Source organism: Diceros bicornis, chromosome 11, assembly GCF_020826845.1.
Source record: "Diceros bicornis minor isolate mBicDic1 chromosome 11, mDicBic1.mat.cur, whole genome shotgun sequence".
Lineage (NCBI taxonomy): Eukaryota > Metazoa > Chordata > Mammalia > Perissodactyla > Rhinocerotidae > Diceros > Diceros bicornis.
Window position 1 is genome coordinate 16,193,807 of NC_080750.1, and position 18,008 is coordinate 16,211,814.

The following is an 18,008-nucleotide window of genomic DNA, read 5'->3' on the forward strand; positions in this document are numbered from 1 at the left end:
GGAAAAGCAAGTAAATGTGAAGTTTTCTTTCTCCCTTCTAGACTCTAAGGTCCTTGAGGGAGTAGGGAATGCCTTCTTAATCTTTTCATTCTCATTTCCAAAAACAGCCTGGCCTGCTAGGCAATGAACGTTTGTCGAAGGAATGAATGAAGTTGAATGAATTGTTGCACTCTGTAATGAAATTATCCCTCTCCTTTTTCCCCGATCCTCCTCCTTCCATATCATAATGACTTTTGCATAATCTAAAAAAAACCTAGTAGCTGTTTTTTACTTCTTAGCAAGCTCAGCTAATGCATTCACACTTATCAGTAAGATATCTAGCAGTTTTACTAATTCATTGGAGAAAGAAGGGAGAGTGTACAGGACATAGCTAAGGATAGGTTTTGACATTATTTGAGTATAGATGCTATTAGGGGAAGACAAAGCAAGCAATAGCACATCTAAAGTGAGAAGTGACATGGGCCCAGGATTTTTTCTTTTGATGAAAATAGGCCATTCACTTGGAACAATTTAGTTATGTTACACAGACTCCTCCAGGTAGGGCACAAAAATTAGAAGAATTTTACCATTATCTAATAGTGTAGTTAGGTTAACATTTTTTAGTGTATGTGTACCTCTCTCCAATGCTAAGAAGTATAACCTTCCTGTGGATAAATCCATTCAATGGTTTTCGTTCCTTTACTTGACTCAGCAGCGTTTGACACAGTTAACTTCCTCTTTCCTGAGACACTATCTATTTATTGTTTCTTGTTTTCCTTCCTTTCTCTCTGGCGCCCTGCTGTGGACTGAATTGTGTCCCCCCAAAATTCACGTTTTGAAGCCCTAACCCCAATGTTATGGTAGTCAGAGATGGGGCCTTTGGGAGATATTAGATTTAGATGAAGTCATGAGGGTGTGGCCTTCATTTTGGGATTAGTGCCCTTGTAAGAAGAGATGCCAGAGACCTTGCTCCTCTTTCTCTTTCTGCCATTTAAGGACACTGCAAGAAGGCAGCCATCTGCAAGCCAGGAAGAGAGCTTTCACCAGAATCCAACCATACAGGCACCCTGATTTCAAACTTCAGGCCTCCAGGACTATAAGAAAATAAATTTCTGTGTTTAAGCAACTCAATCTGTGGTATTTTGTTATGGCAGCCTGAGCTGACTAATATACACCACTTACTCCTAAAATATTGGTATTAGCATTCTGTTCATTACTCATTTACCTTTCTTCACTTGCTCTATACTTCCTGCGTGATCTCTTCTACTTCCATCTCTCCAGGTATCATCTTTATGGCAAAGACTCCCAAGATTTATATTTCTACCTTTTACCTCTTTCTTTAATACCTAAATCTCAAGTTGTCCCACAGGCACTGCAAACTCAATATGTTTACAGTTAAAGTCCTTTTCCCCCACTGACTCCATGAAGACATTAGTTTACTAGCCCTATTGATTGTACTTCTTTATTATTTCTTATAGATATCCACTTCTTTTTATCTCTGTTCATACAACTCTCTTTCTATCTAGAATTATTGCAACATTTTTCTAACTGAATGACTTACAATATTGCCCCTAAAAATTTTTTTTTATTTTTTTCTAAATAGACTTTTATTTTTGAGAGCAGTTTTGGGTTCACAGCAAAATTGAGTAGGAAGTCCAGAGAGTTCCCATACACCCCTTGCCCCCACAGATGCACAGTCTGCCTACTGTCATCATCCTGCACTGAAGAGGTACATTTGTTAAAACTGGTGAACCTACAATGACACAGCATCACTCAAAATTCATAGTTTACAATAGGGTTCACTCTTGGTGTAGTATATTCTGTGGGTTTTGAGAAATGTATAATGACATGTATCCACCATTATAGTATCATACAGAGTAGTCTCACTGCCCTAAAAATTTTCTGTACTCTGCCTGTTAGTCCTTCCCCTACCCTCAACCCCTGACAACCACTGATCTTTTTATTGTCTCCATAGTGTTATGTTTTCTGGAATGTTATATTGTTGGAACCATACAATACGCAACCTTTTCAGATTGGCTTCTTTCTCTTAGTAATATGAGTTTAGGGTTCCGGCATGTCTTTTCATGGCTTGATAGCTCATTTCTTTTTAGCACCAAATAGTATTCCATTGTCTGTATGGACCACAGTTTTATTTATCCATTTACATACTGAAGCACATCTTGATTGCTTCCAAGTTTTGGTAATTATTAATAAAGCAGCTATAAACATTTGTGTACAGGTTTTGGTATGGAAATAAGTTTTCAGCTTGTTTGGGTAAATAGCAAGGCAAATGATTGCTGGATAATATGGTAAGAGTATGTTTAGTTTTGTAAGAAACTTCCAAACTGTCTTCCAAAGTAGCTGTACTATTTTTGCATTCTCATTAGCAATGAGTGAGAGTTTTTGTTGCTCTGCATCCTTATCAGCATTTGGTGTTGTCAGTATTTTGGAGTTTGGCTATTTTAATAGGTATGTGGAGGTATCTCCTTGTTTTTTTTTAGTTTTCAGTTCCCTAATGACATATGATGTTGAGCATCTTTTCATATGTTTATGTGCCACCTGTATATATCTTTGGTGAGGTGTCTGTTCAATTCTTTTGTCCAATTTTTAATTTGGGTTTTTCATTTCTTATTGTTGAGTCTGAAGAGTTTTTTAATATTTTGGATAACAGTCCTTTATCGGCCATGTCTTTTGCAAATATTTTTTTCCAGCTGTGGCTTGTCTTCTCATTCTCTTGATGGTATCTTTATGCAGAGCAGAAGTTTTTAATTTTGATGAAGTCCACCTTATCAATTATTTCTTTCATGGATCATCATGCCTTGGTGTTGTATCTAAAAAAGTCATCAGCATAGCTAAGATCATTTAGATTTTCTTCTCCATTATTTTCTAGGAGTTTTATACTTTCATGTTTTTTATTTAGGTCTGTGATCCATTTTGAGTTAATTTTTGTGAGGAGTATAAGGTCTATGTCTGGATTCAGTTTTTTGCGGGTGGATTTCCAGACATCTGGCACAATTTTTTGACAAGAGTTTTGTCAGTTGTTTCACATTTTGTACATAATCATTACATCTGCAAACAAAGACAGTTTTATTTATTCCTTTCCAATTTGTATATCTTTTATTTCCTTTTCTTGTTCTGTTGCATTAGCTAGGACTTCTGGTATATATATTGTTAAAAAGTAGTGGTGAGAGAGGACATCTTTGCCTTGTTCCTGATCTTAGTGGGAAAGTTTCTTGTTTCTTGTTTTCATACATTAAGTATGATCTTAGCTGTAGGTTTTTTGTAGATGTTCTTTGTTGAGTTGAGGAAGTTCCCTTTATTCCTAGTTTGCTGAGTTTTTATCATGATTGGGTGTTGGATTTTGTCAGACACCTTTTCTATATCTATTGATATGATCATGTGATTTTTCTTCTTTTAGCCTATTGATGTGATAGATTAGATTCATTGATTTTTTAATGTTGAACTAGCCTTGCCTACCTGGGATAAATCCCCTGTGGTCACAGTATATAAATCTTTTTATACATTGTCAAATTATACATACATTATTATACATTGTTGAATTCAATTTGCTATTTTGTATGTTCATACAAGATATTGGTCTGTAGTTTCCTCTGATGTCTTTGTCTGGTTTTGGCATTAAGAAGTAATCCCTCTGTTTCTATCTTCTGGAAGAAATTGTAGAGAATTGGTATAATTTCTTCCTTAAATGATTGGTAGAATTTACCAATAAACCCATCTGGGTTTGATGCTTTCTGTTTTGGAAGATTATTAGTTATTGATTCAGTTTCTTTAATTGTTATAGGCCTATTTAGATTGTCTAGTTCTTTTGTGAGTTTTGGCAGATTGTGACTTTTCAAGGAATTGGCCCATTTCATCTAGATTTTAAATTTTGGGGGCATAGAGGTTTTCATAGTATTATTATTCATAGTGTATATTTTATTAAACTTCTAAGATCCGTGGGATCTGTAGTGATGTCCCCTCTTTTATTTCTGGTATTAGTAATTTGTGTCTTTTCTCTTTTGTTTCTTAGTTAGCCTGGCTAAACGCTTATCACTTTTATTGATCTTTTCAAAGATCTTTTGGTTTTGTTGATTTTTTTCTTTTAATTTCGTGTTATCCATTTTATTGGTTTCTGCTCTAATTTTTAGTATTTCTTGTCTTCTGTTTACTTTGGATTTAGTTTGCTCTTCTTTATTTGTTTCCTAAGGTGGAAGCTTAAATTTTTGATGTTAGATCTTTCTTCTTTTCTAATATATGCATTGAGTGCTATAAATTTCCCTTTAAGCACTGCTTTTACTACCTTCCACAAATTTTGATAAGTTGTATTTTCATTTTCATTTAGTTTAAAATATTTTTTGATTTCTGTTGAGATTTTTTCTTTGACCCATGTATTATTTAGAAGTGTTTTTTTAAATCTCCAAGTATTTTGGAATTCTCCAACTATCTGCTGTTGATTCCTAGTTCAATTTCATTGTGGTTTGATAGCACACATTATATGATTCTTTATGATTTGTTAAGGTATGTTTTATGGCCCAGAATGTAATCTATCTTGGTGAATGTTCCCCATGAACGTGAGAAGAATCTGTATTCTGCTGTTGTTGGATGAAGTATATGGATAACAATTATATCCAGTTGACTGATGATACTGTTGAGTTCAACTGTGTCCTTATTGATTTTCTGCCTGCTGGATCCATCCATTTTTGATAGAGGAGTACTGAAATTTCTAAGAGTGTATTCACCTATTTCTCCTTGCAGTTCTATCAGTTTTTCCCTCACATGTTTTGATGCTCTGCTATTAGGTAATGCGCATTAATGATTGTTCTGTCTTCTTGGAGTATTGACGCCTTTATCATTATGTAATGCCCCTCTTTATCCGTGATAATTTCTCTTGCTCTGAAATCTGCTCTGTGTGAAATTAATTTAACTACTCCAGCTCTTTTTTTTATTAGTGTTAGAATTGTACATCTTTATCCATCCCTTTACTTTTAATTTGTATGTGTCTTTATATTTAAAGTGGATTTATTATAGACAACATATAGTTGGATCTTGTTTTTTGATCCACTCTGACAATATCTGTCTTTTAATTGGTTTATTTAGACCATTGATGTTTAATGTGATTATTGATATAGTTGGATTAATACTATCATATTTGTTACTGTTTTCTATTCATTGGCCCTGTTCTTTGTTCTTGTTTTTGTCTTTCATTCTTCTTCTGCCTTTTGTGGTCTTAACTGAGCATATTATATGATTCCATTTATCTCTTCTTTCTTAGTGTATGAATTACACTTTTTTTTTAATACTTTTTTCAGTGGTTGCCCTGGAATTTACAATATACGTTTACAACTAATCTACATCTGCTTTCAAAGGAACACTACTCTGCTTCACAGGTAGTACAAGTACTTTATAATACAAAATATTTGAATTCCTCCCTCCAGTCTCTTCTATTGTTTTTGTCATTGTTGTTGCTGTTATTTTGGACAAACTGTTATCTGTTAAATCAATTAAGAATAAGAAAATTAAAGTTTTTGTTTTATCTTCACTTATTGCTTCTCTTAGGTTCTTCCTTCTTTATGTAGATTTGAGTTTTAAGCTATATCATTTTCCTTTTCTCCGAAGAACTTTCTTTAACATTTCTTGCAAGGCAGGTCTACTAGCAACAAATTCCCTCAATTTTTGTTTGAGAAAGTCTTTATTTCTTCTTCACATTTGAAAGATAATTTCATTGGCTAAACAAATCTAGGCTGGTGGTTTTTCTCTCTCAACACTTCAAATATTTCACTCTACTCTCCTTGCTTGCATGGTTTCTAAGGAGTCACCTGATGTAATTCTATCTTTGGTCCCCTAAGGTGAAGTATTTTTATCCTCTGGCTTCTTTGAAGATTTTTTCTTTATCTTTGATTTTCTGTGGTTTGAATATAATATGCATTTATCCTACTTTATATTCTCTGGGCTTCCTGGATCTGCGGTTTGGTGTCAGATATTAATTTCGGGACGTTCTCAGTCATTATTGCTTCAAATATTTCTTCTATTCCTTTCTCTCTTCCTTCTCCTTTTGGTATTTTAGTTACACATATATTACACCTTTTATAGTTGTCCACAGTTCTTGAATGTTCTTTTCTGGGTTTTTTTTAGTCCTCTTTCTCTTTGCTTTTCCATTTTGGAAGTTTCTATTGACATATGCTTAAGCTCAGAAATTCTTTCCGCAGCCATGTAGACTCAGCCTAGTGTACTAATGAGCCCATCAAAGGCATTCTTTATTTCTGATAGTGTTTTGATCTCTAACATTTCTTTTTGAGTCCTAGAATTTCCCTTTCTCTGCTTACATTGTCCCTTTCTTATAAGTTTTCTACTTTGCCCATTAGATCCCTTAGCATATTAATCATAGTTAAAAAAAAATTCCTGGTTTGATAATTCCAGCATTACTGCTGGTTCTCAGGTTCTGATGCTTGCTCAGTTTCTTCAAACTGTGTTTTTTTGTTTGCCTTATAGTATGTCTTATAGTTTTTCTTGATAGATGGGCATGATGTACTAGGTGAAAGGAACTGTGGTATATAGGCCTTTAGTAATGTAGTAGTAAAGTGTGGGAGGAGGGGAAGTGTTCTATAGTCTTATGATTAAGTTGCAGTCTTTTAGTGAGTCTTTGTTGCTGGACTGTGAACTTCACAATTGCTTTTCAGTAACCCCCCTTCCCTTAGAGTGGGACAGGATGTCTAGAAAGGGCTAGAGTTGGGTATTTTCCTTCCTCCAGCTCAACTGGGCTCTGATAAAATCCTAATAGTTTTGGCTCTGGTAAAATAGTTTCTCTTGAAGGCAGGACTTGTTAAGAAGTATAGAATGTTCTGGCATATTCCAAATGGCTACTTTCCCCCATCTCCTGCTGGAAGCATGAGGAGATTTTCCTTAGATTTTTACTGTAAGAACCTTATATGGCTTCTAGAGGTAAAAGTCACAACAAATGTGAAGGTTTCCCTATGATTGGGTCTTCGTGGAGTATTTAACTCGCAGACTTGTCCACATTGAGCCTCTAGCAATTCATCAGTTACATTTCAGGTTTTCCTACCGCAATACTGATTCCTGTGGAGGTTTCTGCTCATTGGTTTCTCTGTACGCAGCCTGTCTCTCCAATTTTGGGAGCAATGGTTTGCCTTGTTGCTATGGTCTGAATGTTTCCTCTCAAAATTTGTATGTTGAAATCCTAAGAGGTGGGGCCTGTGGGAGGTGCTTAGGTCAGAATAGTGGAGCTCTCGTGAGTGAGATTTTTGTCTTGATGAAAGAGACCCCGGAGAACTTTCTCATTCCCTTCCACCATGTGAGAACAGAGTGAGAAGGTGTTGGTTATGAACCAGAAAAAGGGCTCTTACCTGACCATGTTGGTGCCTGGATCTTGGACTTCCCAGCCTCTAAACAATGAGAAATAAATTTCTTTTGTTTATTAACTACCCAGTTTGTGGTATTTTTTTATAGCAGCCTGAACCAGTTAAGACATCTGTAATCTCACATTTCTGAAGGATCTAAGAAGAGTTGTTAATTTTTCACTTTGTTCAGCTTCTTACTTGTTAGGAGGGAAGTTAAGACTTCCAACATCCTTACATGCTAGACTGGAAGACAGACAAATATTGCCCTTTTTTTAATCTATTTTCCACGCTGTAGCTGTAGCGGTCCTCAAAAACATAAATCTGATTTTGTCATGTCTCTACTTGAAACTTCCTATTAACTTTAAGATAAAATCCAAACTCAATAATTTGGATAACAAAGCCTTTGTTATCCAGCCTTGATTTATCTTTCTATGCTAATCTTAAATTTCCACCTTACTGCTATGCTGAGCTATTCTGAACTGTTTTCCATTTTCAGTGTTCTGTATTCTCTCTCTTCCTCTTCTTTCCCTTTGCCTATCTGGTCCCCACTTATTTTTCGGGTCTTATGTTAGAAACTATCTCCCTTGAACAGCCCACCTTGGCTCTCCCAAGACCTGTTCACGTGACCTTCATTTGTGCCTTGTTGTGTAGGATCACAACTAATTAGCGGGGTAGATACAATTAAAGATGTAGTCTGTTGGCAGCCTTAAATATTTATATGCTTGTGATCATTATGAAGGAGCCCTTAGAGCTTTTGCTAACAGTGTTCCTATCTAACAGTTAAACTCTCATGTGGAAAAGTTATATTATGGAGGATCTTTTGAAGGATATGTAATCCATTTATTCAAAATATTTAGTTTATTCTTAAGTAGTCAGATGAGCAAATCCGTGCACCTGCTGATTAGTTACTTGCAGGAATTAGTGCTAACTAAAACAGATCTCAGTGGCTTCCCAGGTGCTTCTTGGTCCCAAACTTTTTAGACATTGGGAAGGACCATTTGATTTAGCAAGTTGACAGTGTGATTTATGTGACAACCTCATGTGTGTTTGATTAGTGTGAGGTAGAGGCTACTCTCCTGTGTGTACACTGAGTCAAGTTTTTGAACTTGTAATGCATGTTGAGGTCTAAATTCTGTTATTTAGAGATCCTAATTACCTTATTATTAAATATATTACATGATGATTATACTAAGGTGCACTTGTGTCACGGGTGCTAAGTCAAAAGTCTGGAGTCTTTTTCCCTCTTCTCCAACCCGCCAAGTGCATCTGATTGAATTTAGATGTTTAATACACTTACAATGCTATTTCACTCTGTATTTGTCCACCCAGATGTTTATTATATATTTCTCAATTCTGAACAGATCTTGGTAAGTTCCAGATAATGCTAATGAGAATTGTTATTGTGGGGCCTTGATTTTATAGTTTAGGTTTTGTTTATTGGTAAGACCTATTGAATTTACTTCTTAAAAATTGATATTCAGTTATATTTTTGTGGTAAAAGGAAATAGGATTAAATTAAAGTGTAGTATGTCCAGTAGTAGCTTTGTAATTAACCTGGTACATGAACAAAAGGAACAAAATAACATACTTTCTTTGCCTATTTCTCCAGATACGGGGATTATCGTGACTGCCTACCTGCTGACATGTTTTAAAAATAGTCTTAGTATTAAAAAATTATGCAAAGTGAAATAAGTCAGAGGGATAAGGTCAAATACCGTATGATTTCCTTCATTAAGTAGTAGATAATAACAACAATAAACAAACACATAGAGACAGAGATTGGATTGGTGGTTACCAGAGGGGAAGGGGGTAGGGAGGAGGGCGAAAGGGATAATTCGGCACATGTGTGTGGTGATGGGTTGTAGTTAGTATTTGGGTGGTGAACATGATGTAATCTATGCAGAAATAGAAGTATAATGATGTACACCTGAAACTTATACAATGTTATAAACCAATGTTACTGCAATAAACAAAAAATTAGAAAAAAAATACATCAGAAATATCCCTTTTGTTATGGGTGTGTAAAGAGTTTTTCTTTCACATAGGCTCTAAGCTTCATATGAGGACTGGGTTTGTATCTTATTCAGTTTTTTTATTCCCAATTCCTGGCAGTATATTACCATGTAGAATGCAAATATTGATTAAATTAAGTAATTATGTATCTGATGAACTGTTTTAAATAATCTTGTATCTTGCTTCCCACATCTTTTTTGTTTAACACTTACTTAGCATTTCATTAGTGGAGAGAAAATGAACATGGTTGATGATGGAGGAAAACAAATGATTTGAATATAGTTAGTTTTTGGATATGATAATTCAACAAGTAATGAATTCAAAAGCATGCATTTTATATTTTGAAACAGACATAATTTTTTTTGTTATAGACTATACACTCTTAAAAATAATAGAGTATTTGCGGATAGGTAAACAGATTTTTAAAATGTATTTTTAAAAATCAGTTCTTCAGGTGCTGGGAATGTAGCTGATCGTGTTTTGGCTCAGCTCTTAACAGAAATGGATGGCATTGAACAGTTAAAGGATGTGACAATTTTGGCAGCTACTAACCGCCCAGATAGGATAGACAAGGTAAGAAAGAAAGCAGTGTGGGCATTGTAAAATCAAGAACTGGATCATTTGATTATGTCGAGTTGTTTTTTTTTTTTTTTCAAATTACTTTCTAATCAGTTTTTCATTTAGAGGATACCGAATGATCTTAAACTAAAGGAAATGAAGAGAACAGAGAAAAGCTTTTGTTTATGTTTTTATTGCTTATGGTTTGGTATTAATGAAACTATTTTGTAGTCCTTTGAATTTCCCCTCTCCCATTGTTGCATCAGTCTTTCAACATGTTTCCCTAGAGAGTTGAAGTTTTGAGATTTTTGTTTTTTTGTTTCATCTGATTTATTTCTGAGAAGTTTTTAACATTTTCATTCAGAGTAAGATAAATTTCTGGCTATTTAGTACTAGTTAGACTCAAGTTATCATCAACAATTTTTGAGAAGTCCTGGCCTAGCGATTGTTTTCAGAGTAATTAGAATAAAAATGACAGTGGATTTTATTTCTCTAAGAAGTTACTTAAGCTATAGTATTAAATTAAGCTGTATAGGTGCAAAATTAACCCTTTCAAGCTATTGCTACCACTTTTCCCCCCTAGGTTAGTTTGATAAAGGAGTCCACTAAATTTTAAGTACCTAATTTATATTTACTGTGTAATTTTTTTTGCAAAGATTTAAATTGAGAGTAAAAATTTACTCCTAGAGCATGAATCAGTTTCTCTTTTTTGTTAACATTATTGCCTCATGTATATAACCTTATGAACTCCTCCCTTCTGGTGCACATATGCACAGACTTTCAGTTTTAAAAATGGGATTTAAAAAAAAAATGATCCTTTTGAAGATATGAAAGGAAGTTTTATGTGAGAAGAAAACCTTGCTTTACTTCAATTAGATATTTTGCTCTGTGATAAAGATCCTTTGGTAAAATACAGGAAAGAAAGCTTTGGACCTTAATAAATTGTTCCATTTCTGATGGAGTGTTTTATAATAAGCTAGGTAACTCCTGAGCATTTATAGGATCTGAGTTGGTGCCCAGGCATCTCTGATATCTATGAAAAAAGATAGGACTGTACCTTAACAAGGATTATCAAAAGTGCTAAAAGAGCCCTTAAAAATCACCTAATCCCACCTTTAGTTTCACAAATGAAGGCACTAAATTCAGAAAAATCATCTTTCTCCTGGTAAGAATACATTGTATTTTTATGACTTTTGTTCCTGGTTACCCTATGGCTAATGAGCTCAAAAATGTCTTAGGTTTTCTTCTCTACAATGCCTAATCTAATAGTGGTGGCCTTCTTTGGTTTCTTAATTTTGTATGTCCTCAGTGTTAGATACATTGCTTGAAGTAGGACTTTGGGCTTACAATGAGTTTCTCTGGGTTTTACTAAATCAAGCTCTATGACTTAGCCTGGTTAGTGCTTGTCTTAGTTTTCTCTTGCTGTGTAACAAATTACCTCAAATTTAGCAGCTTCACACAATACCTATTTGTTAGTGCTTCTGTAGGTAGGTCAAAATCTGAGCATGGCATGGCAGAGTTGTCTGCTCAGGGACTCACTAAAGGCTAAAAACAGGGTATTGGCTGGACTGCATTCTTGTCAGGAGCTGATACTCCTCTTCTAAGCTCACATGGTTGTGGCAGAATTCACTTGTAATCATAGGCCTAAGGTCTGAATTTCCTTACTGGCTGTCAACTGGGAGCCACTCTCAGCTCCTAGAGACCACTCATATTCGTTGCCACGTGGCCCTCTCCATCTTCAAAGACAGCAATGGAGAATCTCCATCACATTTTATCCCTGTCATGCTTTAAATTTCTATTGCCAGGAAAAGCTTGATCTCTTTTAAGACTGGTTAGGCCCACCAAGGAAAATCTATCCACCTTCAAGTCAGCTGATTCAGGACCTTAATTATATTTGCAAAAGCCCGTCACAGTAGCATCTAGATTAGCATTTGCTTGAATAACAGGGAGAAGGTGTGTGTCTATGAAGGGATCAGAATCTTGTTGGCTGTACTAGAATTCTTCCTACCACAGTGTTCAGCTTCTTCCCCCTGCCCCTACCTGAATTTTCTTCTGGGCACTGAGAACAACTTCTCGCTCTCTCAGAGACCAGCTGATCTTTGCCTGTCATGTGATTGGCTATAAACCACCTCCTTTGAAATGTCCTTATTCTGTGGATTCTGCCATCTTTTCTCAGATGCAGCCTCTCTCTGCCTTGCCTTGTCCAGATTTGATCTCTCTTAAAATAGAAAAGGATAAATGAATTTAAACTATTTTTTTAAAGGCTACATTTTTATGTTCTTTATATATGTAACACTTTGTAAGTCTGTTATATAATATAGTGAGGCTGTTGATTTATAATCTGTTTTGCTTACTTTTCCTTCTGTAAGGCCTAAATTTAACCCCAACTGTTATATCTCACAGTAAGGTGTAATTTATCCTAGTTTTTACCTACACCTGGTACAAAAGACCTTGAGAAATTTTTAAGATAAACCTAGAGATTAGAAGTTATTCTTGGGCCATTCTAAGGTTTTGGGCCTTTTGTTCAAGCTCATCTTAGAGTAAGTCAAAATCCCCAAGGTAATGGTAGATGACTTCCATTCTCTTTAGGATACTTTAGTCAGTGGATGTCTTGGATCTCTTGGAGAAAATACTTAACCAGATTTTGGGCAGAACTTGTTTCCAAAGGCAGAAGATTGACGAGATGGAAGTGGTTCTTCTTTTTTACATTTCAAATTTTTTGCAGTGTTTTCATGTGTTTCTTGCTTGCTAATAATACTTGCCTTAGAAGGCAGATGCTATGTTTTATTAACAGCAACTCATAAGTGACAGTCTTTAACATCACAGAGTTTGAGAAATATCTTGCCAAAATTCTAGTCATATTTTTGATCCTTTATAAAATATTACCTTTAATGCCTCTGTTCTAAAAATATCTAATTGTTCAAAATAAGTGTTTCAAGTACCAATATTATTACACAGTTAACACCTCTTAACTAACCTTTGCTTCAAAATGCTTCAGAGAAAAGTGCAAACATATACAAACATATATGCATGTATATATGTGTATTTATATGTATGCTCGTATGTTTGTATGTATGTATACAAATATGTGTAAATCATATATATACATACACATACTTACATACATACCTTGATTAGTTCTTAAAAATTAGAAATCTAATTTTTTTAACCAATTTTGGATAAGCACTTTTAGATTAAAATATTGAAAGTGTTTATTGATTAGATATAATGACTTATTTTCACTAGGTCAGGGGGATCTAAAGGTTTTTAATTTACTGAAATTTTTCAGAATTTATAATGTTTAATTTGCAATAGGTGAAATAATAAAATTATTACTGCCAACAAAATGTAAAATTGGTAAATGTTTTTTAAAACTATTTTTAAGTGATGTAAGAATAGTTTCAAGATATCAAATGATATGCTATGCTATCAAGTACAATTTCAAACTTACTACGTTGTACCATGGTCTAAATATTCTGCATATATTCTGTAGTTGTCCAAAAATCTATTTTAAGTCATCGGTGATTTTTGTAAAAGAATTTTAATTTCTGTTTCAGGTAGAATTCCATATTTGTGTGGAATATGAATTTTTTTCTTAACTGTACTTTTGTTACTACGTAGATGATATATACTATATGAAAAGTCTATTTCTTTTCCAGATGTTTTTCTTCTGATGAACTATTATAGAGCATTATTTGTATATTGTTTAATAGTACTATAAAAAAAGTTTCACCACATGAGTGATTAGAACATGGTGCTCAAAATGTGCCCTGAATGTGCTGGTGGAAATAAAACAGTCTTAAGAGACAATTGGAAAAAAAACAACTTTCTGTTATCAGCTGAATAGACATAGTTTTTACTACCTGTGTTGTCTGGAGGAAACTGTAGTAGGAAGAGAATGGGCAACAGAAGAATTAAAGTAAATTTCGTATACTAATGCTAAAAGGTAGAGATTTTGTTTTTAGCCTAAAACTGGAAAGAAAAAAAAGACTGTTCTAGTGTCAAAAAAAATATACATTTAGTCTGACTTTGGCTACATTTAATTAAGATTTTTGACCTTGTAAATTAGCTAGCATACTGTACAATCCTGTTGCCTGTTTACCCACAACTTGTATGTCCTGATGACCTTAAGTTAGTATAATTAGAATGGGGAGAATTCTTGGACTATTAGAGGAGTGAAATTGATATCATTATGTGACTCATAAGTTGTGCATATTTAGTGTCTTTTTTGGGCAATATTTCAGTTTCATGGAGTCTGGGGAAACTAAAGCTGGAGTTTCTTGGGGATTCTGGTGATTCAGTAAAGGAAGTAAGACACATTGCTCAAGAATCACATTATTCTACTTTCTTCTATGTCATATTTACATGTTAAAAGCATTAGCTGTGATGTAGCATACTAGGCTGAGTAAAGTGATTGCTGTGGTCTCTCGTGGTATCTCGAAGTCTCCATAGACGTTTTATCCCCTCTCCCCCTCCTCGGGTTTATAGACGAGTGAAGAGAATTTGCATCCTCATGTGTCCATTTTGCATAAGAATGAGAGGATGTGAAGGACACATGAAGATTAATGAGATTGGGTGATGACAAGTAGACACATTGTCTTTAGATTGATAATGGTCTGGATTTCCTTAGCATCAGGAGACTTGAGAACAGCAAACAACTAAGTTATTATTGATGCTCAAATAATAGTTAAATGCCCAAACTGTAGGACTATATATTGTTTTTTGTTAGGCTGTTGCTTGTGTGGCCCCTTTAGAAGAGTATAGTGTCCAATCTATGACATTTCATGCATTTGTGTTGAATGTTAAGGAAGAAATGGTCATATCTTCTTTCTCAGGTGTTAAGCCTCAGAATAGTTTAATTTTATGAATGTTTTTGAATTCAGTTCCTTTGGTTATTTTTAATACTAAATGCCTAGCATGTAATAGGCTCATAGGCTCTCAATAATAATTATTATAAGTATTATCCTTAGTCTATAACCTAGTTTCCTCATAATAGCACATTTGTAGAATTTAAAAAATTCTGCTCTAAGCCATCTATGGAAAAGATTGTTCAATTGAGGAAAATTTTGGAAGTTGTATAGAAGTCTTGAATAATTTAGTTCAGAATTATTTTCTAATTTAGTATGTTTAACTCACGGAACGAATAAACTGGCATTAATTTTCCTTCTGGTTTTTCTGGAAGAGGAAATGTGCTTCATGGGTTAAATATTGCAAATTAAAAGTTACTTTTGTGAATATCTTTGTAACATGGAAAAAAATTTAATTAGCTTCTTTAGAAATGTCAGCAAATGAGAAACGAAATGTATGTAGCTTCCAACTGTCAAATGAATTGTGTTCCAAAAATACCTTCAGAAGAAAGATTACAAATATGTTTGTGGATTATTTTTTTCTCTACCCTTCCTAGTTGTAAGTCACAAGTCCTATTCTTCTAATATTGCTGTTCTCAGCTAGGTCGGAACTAAAACGCAAGTTGCTTGACCTAACAGACATTAAAAGTGTAAATGAATCATAATTCTTTACTTTCCTGTAAGTACTTAAGGAAAGGATGCTTATTAATCTTTAATATTGTTTATCACAATGAATTAGAGAGTCTTTGGGGGTTAGAAGGTGAGCTGCAGTGTGGTCAGACCTGGGAGGCTTCCTCCAATGTCACCTTCCAGTTTCAGCATTACCATCATTTTACAGGACTCTCTGAAGTAGTTTTATTGTTGCCGGATGTTTGTGTGTGTGTCTTTGTTTTTTAAAGCTCCAAGTGTTTTCACTATTTCTGCTATGGCAGCGGTTATAAGGGTTTCAGCTTTGGAGATGGGCAATTGGGAGAGATGAGAGAAGAGAAATTGGTCAGGGGTTGTATGCACATATGGGTGGTATCTCATTTAGATGTTGATAAGATAAAGACTGCCTGTCCCAGGGGTCAGCAAACTATGGCTTGTGGGCCAAGTCTGGCCTACTACTTGTTTTTGTACATTTCATGGTCTAAGAATGGTTTTTACATATTTAAATGGTTGAAAAAAATCAAAAGAAGGATAATTTTTTTGATGTGGAAAATTATATGAAATTCAAGTTTTGATGCCCATAAATAAAGTTTTATTGAAATATAGTCACATTAATTTGTTAATGCATTTTCTATGACTGCATTTGCACTACTATAGTAGAATAGTTACAATAGAGAGTTATGGCCTGTGCAGCCTAAATTATTTACCGTTTGGACCTTTACAGAAAAAGTTTCCTGACCATTGATTTATCCTTGTAAGCTTTTAGAAGTTTAGTAAATTCTCAAATGTGTGTTGTTCATACATGGGCCGCAAAATTTTTCTAAAGATTGTTTAAATATCTTTATTGCATAAATTTTCTGAAGATAAATTATATATGAGTCAATAATATAATGCTGAGCTTAAAAATAAACCAATAATAGTAGGAAGGCTGTATTAACTTTTTGTTCTTTCAAGTATGTTCCATTTCTTCTTGAAAGTTGTTTTAATATTTAATCTTAAAATACATTTTGGTGGACTATTCTTTCCAACCTAATGACTCACCAAAATCCATAAATCTAGAAATGCAGTTTTTTATTATATGAATAATGTCAATATTTATTTATGGCACCTGAATGTTAAAGTTGTGTGGGTTTTGGTTTGTGATTTGAATGCCCTTTTTAGTATTTGTCATCATTGGGATTTTCAGGCTTAGATATTTAAATTTTGAGAAGTTATGATTCTATGTTTAGATATATTTGATGATGTCAACATGCAAATAGGAGTATGTTTAATCTTCTATTAGAGAAAAAAGTAATAACATAAAATATGTATTTGCCCTTGATACTCACGTTCTAAAAGAAATTAATTTTTTCAAGATTTGAGAGAACTTGTAAGGCTTGATAATCTATTTATCCTTCTGACGCATTGACCCACATTATAAAATTCCTATCCATCATTTCTCCACCCTTTGCTTACTCTCCTAGACTGATGGGCAGCATATTAACTCATGAAATAGACCACTCCATCTTTGTCTTTGACTGTTAGAAATTTCTGGATTCCACTCAACCAGCAACTGTTTGTCTCCCTAAAGCTTCTACACGCTGGTCTGATTTTATTCCAAAATACTATAAAGAAAATTTTTAATCCCTCTGCTTTATGGTTCTTCTTTATTTTTGAAAGTTGTTTTATGTCTTATTTTTACGTTCTATCTTACCAACTAGTTTTTTCTTCTCCAGGCTTGATGTCTTGGATTATTTCATATGATACTCTTATTCCATCTTGAGCGTTCTTATCCTTATTTTTTTTGAATTGTTGTCCATGTGTCCCTTTCTCTCTGAAATTGTGGCATCCGCAAATGAATATACTATAATAGCTTGTGGTCTGCTCAGTACAGAACTTAGTGACTCACTTAATGCCTTTAATCTGAATACCATGCTTCTACTAATGCATTCCAGGGTTGTGTTAGTTTATTTGCCAACTGAATCACACCGTGGACTGCTGTTGAATTTAAAGTCATCAAGAACAAAAAAAAAAAACCTAAAAAGTCCAGGTCTTTCCACAAAGTCTTCTGCTAAGTAATAGCTTCCCCGCCTTGGGGTTGTGGTATTAATTTGAGTTTTAGAAGTTGAGCCATGGTGTGATCAGATCTAGAGGTCTTCCTCCAAGTTCAGCTCCTCTAAGCTGCTTTTACTTTTCATGTGCTTCCTGGAGATTTCTTTTCCTTAAGTCCAAGTGGTTTCCCAATAGCTTCCATGGTAGCAGCTACAAGGGCTTCAGGCCTTAGGAATAGAGGAATTAATTCTTACTAAATTCATTTTATTAGATTTGATAGATCTTTCTAATTTGTCAGGTGTGGGATCTTGTTTCGTCCATTCCCTATGTGTCTCTTATATGCACTGATAGCAGAAGCACTATGTATCTTAAATGACAAGAAGAATTGGTGTAGCTTTCTGACTTTATGAAAAATAGTTTAACGTATATAGTTCAGGACACCCAATTCAGGTGAGCTTCACAGAACATTTAATGGGCACAAGAGATAGGAGGTGTTTTGAAGAGTTACCAAAGAGAACGTTTTTTTTTTTGAGGAACTTTAGCCCTGAGCTAACTTCTGTTGCCAATCCTCCTCTTT

General features: G+C 34.4%; 1 protein-coding gene across 5 annotated transcripts in view; it reads left to right on the forward strand.

The window, feature by feature from the left end:
• AFG2A (AFG2 AAA ATPase homolog A) overlaps positions 1-18,008 on the forward strand; it is a 326,176-nt gene that overhangs the window by 103,287 nt on the left and 204,881 nt on the right. For 4 of the 5 annotated variants that reach the window (XM_058550013.1, XM_058550011.1, XM_058550012.1 and 1 more), the window contains one exon: positions 9,794-9,920. The exons of the other annotated variant lie outside the window; for it this stretch is intronic. In XM_058550013.1, the coding sequence (XP_058405996.1) occupies positions 9,794-9,920 (127 nt within the window). The remainder of the gene's footprint in view (positions 1-9,793; positions 9,921-18,008) is intronic. 5 annotated transcript variants of the gene reach the window in all.